Source organism: Aotus nancymaae, unplaced genomic scaffold (assembly GCF_030222135.1).
Source record: "Aotus nancymaae isolate 86718 unplaced genomic scaffold, 86718_ANA_hifiasm-v0.15.2.pri h1tg000008l, whole genome shotgun sequence".
NCBI lineage: Eukaryota > Metazoa > Chordata > Mammalia > Primates > Aotidae > Aotus > Aotus nancymaae.
In genome coordinates this window covers 51,108,185-51,120,719 of record NW_026988419.1, presented here as the reverse complement: position 1 = coordinate 51,120,719, position 12,535 = coordinate 51,108,185, and the positions used below count along the sequence as shown (strand labels likewise).

The 12,535-nt window shown below is 35.3% G+C and overlaps 1 protein-coding gene across 1 annotated transcript in view; it reads left to right on the top strand.

Annotated features, from left to right (window-relative positions):
* The window catches only part of ITGA4 (integrin subunit alpha 4), an 89,864-nt gene that overhangs the window by 51,777 nt on the left and 25,552 nt on the right, over positions 1 to 12,535 (top strand). The window contains exons 16-17 of the mRNA XM_064373282.1: positions 8,151 to 8,300; positions 10,220 to 10,296. Coding sequence (XP_064229352.1) covers positions 8,151 to 8,300; positions 10,220 to 10,296 — 227 coding nt within the window. The remainder of the gene's footprint in view (positions 1 to 8,150; positions 8,301 to 10,219; positions 10,297 to 12,535) is intronic.

Genomic DNA, 12,535 nt, shown 5'->3' with positions numbered 1-12,535 from the left:
GAATAGAGTAGGAGATCAAGGGTCCACCCACGGAGAAGAGGCTACTGCAGTAATGCAGGTGAGAGATGTTTCCAACAAAACTGGTGGCGGTAGATGTGGTAAGAAGTAGTTGAAGTCAGTTTGCTGACATCCAATTTATAATTTGTTGACAGACTGGATGTTGGGCGTTTGAGAAAGAGAGGCTCTGTGATGACTCCAGGATATTTAGCCTGAGCCACTAAGAGAATGTAGTTTTCATTGACTGAAACAATATTGCAGGAGAACACCTTTTGAGTAGAAAATTCTGGAGTTCAGTTATGGGCCTGCTTAGCTAGAAAGACCTATTTTAAATGTAAATATCAACTAAGCCTTTGTATATTCTTGAGTTGAGGAGAGGCAGAGAACAGGAAAGGTAACTTAATATATCTTTGGCATATGGATGGTATTTAAAGCTGTGTAAGATGGCTGAGCTCAGAAGAGGGCCAGCGTCTGCACTCTGGGCCACTACATGAAGAGGTTGGTGAGAAGAGCCTGCAGAGGAGATAAGAAGGACCAACCAGTAAGAAAGGAAGGAAGTCAACAGTGTGGTGTGTCCTGGAAGTGAAGCAAATAAAGGAAAGGGAGAAAGCATGATTTTTTTATACTGCAGCTTGATCGAATAAGATAAGGGCTGAAAACTCACCATTGGATTTACAATGTGGAGGATGTTGGTGATGGTGACAAAAGCATTTCAGACAAGTAGTGGGGGAAAGGAGAGGAATCAGAAATGTTATAGGCTATTCTTTCACAGAGTTTTGGCCCAAAGGTGACCAAAGAAATGGAGTTTGGGAGTCAGTAGCTGAAGTGGAGTGAAGAGTTTTCTGGGTTTTTGTCGTTTAAGATGGGAGAAGCATTAGCATGTTTTTATGCTGATAAGCGTGCTCCAGTAGAGTGAAAAGCTTGGGATACATGTGACAGGGGAGAAGAACTGGAACTAAATTCTTGAAGGCAAGAAGGGAAGGATTAAATGTACAAGTGAAAGGGTTGGTTCTAGATAGGCACGTGCCTAGTTCATCTGAGTATGTGCTTACAGATGCTGGGTAAATGTGGTGATGGGGACCATGGAAGTTCTCGTCTGATTGCTTTAATATTCTCTGAACTAAAGCAAACTCATCAACAAGAGTAGGGATGGAGGAAGTGGTATTTGGAGTTTGGGAAGAAGATATAAAATAGTTTTCTAGGAGAATGTGAGAATAATGAAATAATACAGGATGGTTGTCAGATGGTGTTCAGGACCACTTGCACTCATAAAGTGAGTGTAGCTTGTGTGGTGCGGTTTTTTCCAGTCATGTTCAATCTTGCAGGAGTGGATGAAGAGTTACAATTAACCAGGGTTTTGGTTTGGTCAAGAGAATGAATTAAAGCAGGCTGAGGAGGGGGCACACCAAGAGGGTAAGGGACCAGGAAAGAAATTTGCATTGGAGATGCCAGTAGGATCAATTGTTGGAATTGACTATTAAAGGGATCAACTGCAAAGATTTCATAGATATTATAAAATATAAAAGCCCTTGGAGACTTAAAGGTGAGGAAAAGGTTGAATTTTGCTTTTATTTTTGCTCACAATTCTTTGATTACCTCATGCAAATGAAAGTCTTTAAACTTACTTTTACTTGCAAAAATCCATTACGTTCTTTGATGGTAGGGAATTTGGCTATCAAAAAAATTCCAGCTCTTAAGTTTATGTAAAACTTACATTTAAAAAAATAATCATTCTTTTTTAATCACAATTCTTTAGTTTTATACTAGATCTTCTTGGACTAGAAGTGGCATTTTTAGTAATCTAATAAGGATCTATATTAAGCTGCATGTAGATTTTTGTTCTGGCATGTTATTTTTCTGAGGCTATGTGTTCATTTATCTAGTTGGTAAGGGAATCAGTTTTCTTAAGTCTAATCATAATTAAAATAGTATCACACAGGATTCCTTGACTGATAATTTTTTTCCTCATAAGATAAGGAAACATCTTTTTTTTCTTTTTTTTGCTTTAAAAAAAACCGTTGTATTTTAGTTGATTATAATTATGCCAAGCTTTAATTTTTGCCATTAGAGCCATACAATTATTAGATTTTGCTAAAGCAGAACATAGAATTTAACTTTGAGAGTTCATGATGATGCTTCTGTAACAGAAGGGAAATGGTTAATTTCATTTATACCTTTTAGTGTTTTATCTATTGAAATCCTCTTCTATTAGACATCACATTGTCCTCTATGAAAAGATATTTCCCCATTCATGTAGGTATATGAAAATCTTTGTTTTTGCTTTATTTAAATATACAACTTGATCAAATTTTAGAGATTTCTTAAGGGATAATTTTGAGGCAATTTTAATTTAGAGAAACCCAAATTGTAACTTGAAGCAGTTTTTAAAAATGTTAGAACCACCATGGTAGTGGAACTTCCCTTGAAATTTTGATGGATGATATCACTTGGATGATCTTGATGGAATCTCTGCATCAAAATATCCACTAATATTTGAGAAGAGAAGAAGGGTGCTACACTGGGATAACAAAAGAAGCAATAAGATTCCCTGTCTGTCTGCATTTCCAATAAGGCTAGAAATATTGGCTTAGTTGTTGAATGAAGAATGCCTGTCCCCAGAAATATTCTGGGATCCAGTAAATTCAGTGGCCTTAGCATGTTTTATTAAAATCATGACATCAATCTACCTGTGTAGTAGATTAGTTCTCTTCTTTCCCTTGATTGCTCAAATTTCTGAATTTTAGATTTCTGAAATACAGGGAGTTTATTTTGCTATGTAAATCTTTAGGTGACTTCTAAAACTTGTCTTTTTTCCATAGTAATTTCAGGAAAGCAAACGTGTATTTGACTAGTAAATATATTTTTGTATTTTTTAAATTTTATTTGCTTATATTGTTGAGCGATACATATACATAGTTTAATAAAATGTTATTTGCCCTAAGTAATTTTTTAACCATAGCACATTATGAATTGATTCATATATGCAGACATTTCTGCTGCAAATCTGTCCAAGCAAACTGTATAACTGTACTAATATTATAGTATTCCAGAAGTGAATGGATTATTATAACATATGTTAATTCTTTGTTAGACTGCAAGGTATTTGAGACAAGATATTATCTTTTGCATATTTGTGTTCTTAGAGCTAGCACAATCCATTACATAAGGCAGAAATTTAATACAAATTTAACAAATGTATGAATGCTATGTTCTTGGTGCTATTTAAAAATTCTATTAGAGAAAAATCTGAGAATGTCCTACTGGTATAATGGTTAGGGCATTTGTCTTGGGGGTGCTGTATTTTCTCAGGAAATTGTACTGCCACATGTCTGACTGTTCTCTACCGCTTGAGCCAAGCCTACTAGATAAAGTGACTATAATTATACAAGATGATGATGGTTCAGGTACCACTCTATGTCTTGGTCTCAGCTTCTCCTCCCCGACCCCTACACTGGCACCAGAGAGGTATTTCAAAAATCTAGTATTTCCTTGCTTAAAATCTTCCTGTGTTAGAGCCTCCCCAGACCCTTTTATGTATAGATTCAGTGGTCCTGTTTCTTCTGTATTTGGGCATGCCTATATTACAATACTTATGCCCACACAGTCTATGTGGATTTGTGGAACTTGCATTGTGACAGTTACTGACTTTCAGTTTTATATCCCTAGAGCCACCTTGAACACAGTAGATCCATGAATAGATATCTTCAAATATTTATTCCCAGCATTATTTTTTATTTAGTGATATCTTATAAATGTTTTGGCCCCACCGTTTAAATAAACTAACAGGAGGACATGGGCCTTTTGCTCAGCTCTCAAGTTGTCCAGAAATACAGATTTCCATGAAAGTCAAGCAAGAAGACAGACGTTATGTAATTTCAGGCATGTGCTAATTTGCATGCTTGTGGGCACCCTATTTTATGTAATTGTCCATAAAAATGTGGCATGGAATCTTCATTATTTTTAATATACATAGTACATGGCCATCCAAATTTAAAAATTTAAGCAAATCTACTTTTTTACTCCCAAATATTTAATTAATCACTTTAAGACATTTTTGTTATTACAGCTTTTGTCCTTAGGTGGAGCTGTTAAAGTTAAATAAGTGTGAATATCTGTACAGTTTTTGCAAAAGTGCATGTACATTTTATATATTGCAAGAAAAGCATAATTAATAGCTAATTAGGATAATGAAAGTAATATACACCAGATGTAGAGAAGACCTTGTGGAAAATTAGTATGAATTAGATAGCATGTGATTTGGTCAAAGCAAGCTTGTTGAGAAGAATTAAAACAGTGGACATGTGGAGGGACAATCAGTGGCTGTCTAGCTCCTACACTTAGGGAATAATTTAATCAAGTTTGCTATTGTAATACTCAGGGCTTCAAGCTGTTTCATTTTCACAAGTCGATAACTTGGGATTTGGCCTTGATTTGCAGCATTCCTATATGGTCAAGGTTTCATGTTGAGATGATCACTTACCAAGTAATTTAATAAAAGCATCTCTGTATTAGAATGGAAAAGTAATCAGGGATCTTGAGTACTCTGATTCAGGCTCCAGATCTTCCAAACACTTAAATAAATAGAGCTGTGTTCCTTGTTCTGTAACTAGTTTTCTATTTAATGTTGACTGGTTGGCAGTAGTTCAGTTTTCTTATTCCTTTCAAATGTTTACCAGAATATCTTATTCTAGGAAACTGAAATTTAGTGATTTCTTGGTTGGCTTATATACCTGCATTCTGAAGCAACATACAAATCTTATGTCTGCTTCACAGACATTATGCCATTTAATCGTCACAACAATAAGGTATAGGTATAACCACCATAATTGTTACTTTTCCCATTTTCAGATAAGATAACTAAGCTGGAAACAAGAAACTTGTCCAGTGTTACATAGATAATAAGTGGTGGACCCCAGATTTGAACACCAGTTCTCTACCTTCATACCACTATTGCTTTTAACCACTAAATACCTAAATTGATAATGTTGTCAATGAAAAGAGAAAAAAAAGATTACATCCTTTTTGTTTGTAATTACATAAAGACATAGAAAAGATATAGTCCTTTAGGTGGTGTGTGTCATCTTTATTAAATTACTTCACTGATTTTTATCAAAAGTTACTATATAAATAATATGGCAACACAGCACTAATTTGTGTGATAGGGATTTTTTCCATATTCCATAAGGATTATTAATTGATGAGCTTTGAAGATAATCTATTCCTTATTTGCTTTGGAGCAGTAATGTTTAAGCCATATTGCAATCCTGAAATGTCTATAGATAAATAGAAACCTGGTCCACTGACATTACCCAGTAGGAGGTCTGTCAATTGCAGTGTCATGGGTCTACTCTGAGGAACTCATCTAGCATAATATAAACCTCAATTGTGGTTTGATATGTCTAGCCTGGGTGAAAACACTTGACTTTTTAATGGTCAAGAGGGAATTTGTTGAATCTGGTTTTTTTTTTGCATTTTAGGTTTTGGGGTACATGTGAAGAACATGCAAGATTGTTGCATAGGTACACACATGGCAGTGTGATTTGCTGCCTTCCTCCCCATCACCTATATCTGTCATTTCTCCCCATGCTATCTCTCCCCAACTCCCCACCCCATGCTGTCCCTCCTCTATTTCCCCCGACAGACCCCATTGTGTGATGCTCCCCTCCCTGTGTCCATGTGTTCTCACTGTTATGAAAGACATCGCAGTCTGTGACCAATTCTTCAAATTATCTCCTGAGTATAGCAACAATTCTAATACCAAGAAAAACAAAAACTGCATATTTTCCCCACTAGTTTCTGTGTAGGTGGGCTATATGTGTTGATGTGAACTGCTCTCTCACATCCTGAGATCATTTCTACTTTTAATTTTTGCAGTGCTTAAGATCTTATTTTATAGATTTCTTTTCAACATGTCTTACTTTAAGTAATTTCTCAATTGAATTCTGTTATAAATCCTCTTAGGTTACTTAAGTAGTAAAATCTTATTACCTTGCCCTTTTAGATAAAGAGAAGTCTATTTTGCTGAGTACACTTAGAAAATCACATTTCTGTCTGTGGAGGGCTTGAACGGGTGCTAAGAGACACTGCGTTTTATATGTTACCTGATTTTCATATACACTTGTCCAGCAGTATCCATGGGGGACTGGTTCCAGGACCCCACTTGGATACAAAAATCCAAGGATCCTCAAGTCCCTTATATAAAATGGTGTCATATTTGCACATAACCTTTGTAAATCCTCTCATATACTTTAAATCATCTCTAAATTACTTATAATACATAATACAATGTAAATGCTATGTAAATACTTGTTATACTGTATTGGTTAGGGAATAACAACAAAAAAAATCTGTGCATGTTCAGCACTGATGCAGCCATTTATTTTTTGCCAACCATTTTTGATCCAAGGTGACTGTACCCACAAGTGTGGAACTGATGGATACAGAGGGCTGACTCTCTTTGTTTTCATATACTTCAGAGTGTAAGACACTTTTACTGTCTAGTGAAGTGCTTACTTAATTGAATGACAAATGCTTTCAAAGATATTTTCTTGTTGATTATTTCACTGTGTGTAAGCAAATAATGTTGAAGATAATGTGGAATTTTTTTTAACAAGGCTAGCAAACAAATGAAAAGATAAAATCATTTTTAAGTTGATAGAAAATATTTTTAAAAGAAAAATGTCTGCATATAGAAATAAAGGTTAAAATATAAGAATTGACAATCAGTTGTGATAAACTGGTGACAGAAGACAATAAATTTTAAAAATTATTTTAAAAACCTTGTGACCACGTATAAACAAGAATAGGTATAAGCAATGCGGTGTAGAAATTAGTTAAGATATCAAGTTTAGAAGAATGTTATACAGAGCAAAATGGATTGTGAATGGGTTACAATTTCTGTGTAATTGGTAAACAAATTCAAGAGTTCTTTGTGAAGTACAAAAGCACAATCAACTTAAAAAAAAAAAGGCCAGGTGCAGTGGTTCAAGCCTATAATCCCAGCACTTTGGGAGGCCAAGGCAGGCGGATCACTTGAGCTCAGGAATTTGAGACCAGTGAAACCCCATCTCTATTAAAATAAATACAAAAATTAGCTGGGTGTGGTTGTGTGTGCCTGAAATTCCAGCTACTTGGGAGACTGAAGTGGGAGGATCACTTGAACCCAGGAGAGGGAGGTTGCAGTGAGCTGAGATCATGCACCACTGCCCTGAAGCCTGGGTGACAGAGCAAGACTCTGACTCAAAAATGAAAATGAAAATGAAAAAAAAAAAAAAAACTATAACAATAAGAAAATCAGTAAAGTGACCATTATATACAATTAGATGTAAAAAATAAATACTTTTCCTATATACCATTGATTATGTTAGAAAATAAAATAGAAGAGTTCCATAAAGAAAAAAAAGGACTGGGTATGGTGGCTCATACCTGTAATCCTAGCTCTTTGGGAGGCCAAGACTGGAGGATCCCTTGAGCCCAGGAGTTCAAGATCAGTCTGGGCAACACTGCAAGACCCTGTCTCTATAAAAATGAAAAACCTGGCTGGGCATGGTGGTGCATGCCTGTAATCCTAGCTACTCTGACGGCTGAAGCAGAAAAAGCGCTTGAGCAGGAGTTCAGAAATGTGGTGAGCTACATTGCACTCCAGTCTGCTGACAGAGGGATATCCCATCTCTTCAAAAAAAAAAAAAAAGGAGTAATGGATGTTTTATAATATATCTGAAGTGAAATGAATCTACCAAAATGTTATTGAGAACATTGAAAACGCATAGGGTAATGTTAAATGGAATAACATGATTAGCACTTTGAAATTATTTACAAAAAGTTTACCATGAAAAATGCTTATGTTATAATATCAAGTTTTTTAATGCATAAAAAATAGCATGGAAGAAAATATTCCCAAGTATAGATGTTTTTAACTATTATTGTATGGTTTTGTTTTGCATTTTTATTCTTTTTGTGTTTTTCATAAGCGTACGTGATTTTGTGATATAAAAAAATACATCTTCAATTTTTTTTAACGATTTAGATAAGAGGTAAGTATTTGCTTTGACTTCCATGTATAGTGTTTGGCCTTATGCAGGAAAGGAGTTTTATATTTTTTAATCTATATGCTTGTTTTTGTTATTAATGCATATGGTTGTGATTTTCCTTAGAAAGATGTGCGGGACATCCTCACCCCAATTCAAATTGAAGCTGCTTACCACCTTGGGCATCACGTCATCAGTAAACGAAGCACAGAGGAATTCCCACCACTTCAGCCAATTCTTCAGCAGAAGAAAGAAAAAGACATGATTAAAAAAATGGTAGGAATATTTTCCTTTATTCAAATTATTATGTGGCATAAATAGCTAAATTTTTTAAATATGGTGTAATTCTGAAGAAAGCTATATGTCTGAATTTTTGTAGAAATGTTTATGAATTTTTAAAAACAAAGATTTATATGTCTTATTTTCTATTTTTTAAAATTGCTTGTATTCCCTTTAGGATATTGAAGTGAATATTTTAAAATATGAATTTAGTCACAATAGTAGATTCTCATATATATAAAATGCTAATGTTCTGTTTGTGATCCCTTGCCAGTGAAGAAAGTTGATATTACTAGAGAGAAATCATAATGGGAGAAGGTTGCATTTGTAAGTTAGTTATTCAGTGTCATCATGTGTCCTCAGTTTATCTTCCTCATTTCCTGTCTCCGTTGCTCTCATCCTACTAACAGATTTCCTCATGTCTTCATAGTCGAATTTCCTTGCTTAGTTTTATCCATCTATAGACACACGCATTTATGTTATACAATGATTTCTTTTTTCAATTTTCATTATATGCATTTCAACCACATCCCAGGATCAATTGCATTTGAAATAGATCTTACATTCTAACCAGTGAACTGTTTTCTAAATTATCCCATAATATTTTGGTTTCACTGACAATATATTTACTGTCAGGAGTCCTTTTGTTCAGACCTTTACTGTCTGTCATCACAAAGACATAGTGTTTGTCCAAAAACAGGATGTGTCCGGGCATGGTAAAAAGCCTTCATTAGAACGTTCACTAATGACACACAGAATGTAAAAGATGAAAGGGACATTTAAAGGTCTAGTTCATATCCTGTCCAGACAAAATTGCCCCATAGTCACTTTAAGATAATTGAGCTTACAGTCACCACTAGTCTAGTCTAGAATACAGGATCAAATGAAGATAACTTAAGAGCAGATTTTTCTCTATAGCCTCATATGAAAATACTTAGGGAAGTCAGGGGCTGTTTTTCCTCTTCTGTTAAACTTCAGTTTTCAACATCAACTATTTTTAAATGTCTTCAATAGTGAAAATCTCAATATTGCAAGTACACAAGCCAAAAGCTTAGCAATTTGTAGTTATATTAATTTATATTTTGATTCTTAGAACAACCTGCTTGACAAATAGAAATGGCAGAAAAAAAATCATGTTTATTTAGAGAAAGATTGACACCGTTCCCCCAGGTGTAGGCACTGTCTTGTCTAGCACGCTATTTGACAGTACTCTAGACACTTCCCACTTCATGAGCTTGGCTCCTTCTGACTTTCTACATTTCTCTTTGTTTTCTGCATCTGTCTCTCTCCTTTACCTATTCCTGTTATCTTCTCTTCCTTTAATTGCTCCCAGTTTTTTCCTTTTGTCCAGCTTATTCCTTGGGACTTCTCAGGTCCTTTGTAGTGTTTATTGATCTTATTAAAAAGCTCAGAGTTAATTAAATTCTGGAACCCTTATTTAATTTTGTTCAATGTTTCCTCTAAGTAAATTTTCTAAATATCTCCATGTAGCTAATTTCAATGAATATAAAATCACTGTCCTGACATCTGCCAAAATTAAGTGCCATGCTTACATGTAATAAATAGGATCAAACTGCAGCACCAGAAAATTGAGAGGAACCCAGTGAAAAACATCTTGCCAGTTACTATACTCCTTTAATACCTTTCATTTAACTTTTTTTTTCCAAATCTTATTTCACTTATAAAATTTGGGCTTTAAATTTTACCTATTTAGAACCTAGCTCTTTTAGTCCTGCAAGTAATTGTTGTTTGAACCCTATTAATTCTCAAATCAAACTTTTTAAAAGAGATAAAATAAGGAGTTGTCAATTTGATGTATTAATTTTATTTTTCTCATGCATCACAGATGTCATCTTTAAAAAAAGAATAAATATACTTGCTGATTAAAATTTTAAATGTTGTCGTTTTATTTCCAGATAAACTTTGCAAGGTTTTGTACCCATGAAAATTGTTCTGCTGATTTACAGGTTTCTGCAAAGATTGGGTTTTTGAGGTAAGTATATATGTTATAGTCTCTGCTATTCATCAAGAGTGTGTGCATTTGCATTCCCAAATGAAAAGGACTAAGAGCTGACCCTTGAAAATTAATAGCATTTAAAGAATTAGCAACATTTCACTACACAATGCTTAGCTTTTTATCACCTAGAAAACTGGTTATATCACACAGACCGATATATATATAATCCAAATTTGACAAATTTGAAAAGGAATAAACCATCTTAATCTTCTAAATTCATTGAAGGGGAAACAGAGTAAAAGGAAATAGAAATGATGTGCTCAGAATAGCATCTAACACATAGTGAAGACTAGATAAATGTTGGTTACTGTTGTTATTTTATGATGGGAAATAAACCATTGCAATTTTGCATCATGTCTGGATCCCCTATATTCAAACCATGTTACATATCAAAGGGATGATGTGAAAACAAAGACCAGAGAGAGACAGAATGAACACTTCTGGTTGAGGATGATCATAGAAGGCAAGTGAAAGACAGGAAGGAGATGCATCAATGACAGAGCAGGAAAATAGGGAACTGTTTTTGGGAGGTTGCAAAATAAATGGAGCAGCTTTAATCTGGGGCATGTTGAATTGGAGGGACTTTTATATGTGGCATTCCACTTGAAAATCTAGTTCAGGATTATGTTTGGAAGTTCCTCTATATGTTAGTGACTTGTGAGATGGCCCAAGGGGTGGAAATATGAATTTCATAAGAAAAGAATAACGGATCAAATCTTGGAGGACAATTTTATTCAAGGAGATTAAAAAGAATGCGGAGTCCCAATAGGAGACTGAGAAAGCATCTTGAGAGGATTGAAGAGAACCAAGTCCCTGGTGAAATAGCCAATGGAAAATATAAAAAGGGAGACTTAATGTTGTAAAATTTGTAAAACCATCAGATAGCACAATATCTGAAGAAAGGTCATGGAAGTTGTTATTTATTAATAAAATGTGACTGGTGGGGAAAAATGAGTATCACTGGCAACTGTTAAGATAGAACACTCAGTGAAGAAGTAGCCAAATGGCAGCATTTGTGATTAAAGAAAGGAGAGTATACTGGGAACAAGTAGGTTCAATTGAGGAATTTGTGTGTGTGTATATATATATCTCAAATGTTGTTATTTGATATATATACAATATATATGGGGGCCAGAGGCAGGGAACAGAATAAATTGGAGGGAGACACCTTCAACTTAGTTCCCAGCAGGTGCTTTTCAGTCCATACTTGAATTCTCCTCTGAAGCATTTGACAGCACTGTTCACTCCTCTTTTGAGTGTCTTGTCCTCTAATTTTCATGATACTGTCCTACTCCCATTCTCTTCATAGTTATTTAGCCCTTTCTTTTCAGCTGTTTTAGAGGGATCTTTGGTTTTGGCACCCTAAATGGTCCTCCCTCAGCCCTTTCTCTCTCTACCATATTCAACCTCGGTAGTCTTGCTCAAAACTGCAACTTCAACTACACTGCTGATGCCCAAACCAGCGTCTCTGAATGTCATACCTACCCACATACCAAATTCCCTTTTAGACATGTCCTTTTGGGTGCCTCATAATTTCAGTCTGCCCAGGCACTATCCAGGAATGACATGGCCATTAGAAAGTTACCAAAGCCAGAAACCTGGGGCTCAACCTGCATTCTTTTCTCTTTCTTTTTTCTGATATTCAGAACTATTAAGTTCTACAATACTACCAACTAGATGTCTTTCTTATCCATCATACTTTGCTATCTCTACCACTTTTGCTCCAAACTAGGCACCCATTATCCTACCTAGATCACTAAGCTCTCCCGCTTTCTAGGATACTGGTATCTGATTTTGCATTATTAACATACACATCTGATAACAGTGTCAGTGGCTCATTTCAGACTTAAAATCTAAACTCCTTGGTGGTATTTTTCGCCAATTCCCGAGGGCATTTTTTCATCATTGGCTGAATACTTATAGATGCTTGGCTGTGCCATGCTCTTCTGAATCTCGATATCTTCTCACTTCTTCTGCTCATCTACCTGATTCACTTTTATTTATCTTTTAAATCTCAGCTGTTTCCTAGGGGAGCCCCCTGGTCTCCAGCTACTTAAACTTAAGTTCTGTTGTGCCCCTATTCTTGTGTCACTGTGCTCACGATTATCGAGAGTCTGTTTCTCTCCACACTGTCCCGGAAGCTGCTGCAAAGCACAGTCCTGTCCTTTCACCTTTGTGTTCCCAGTGCCTAACAGAGTGCCTGGAGTGCTGCAGG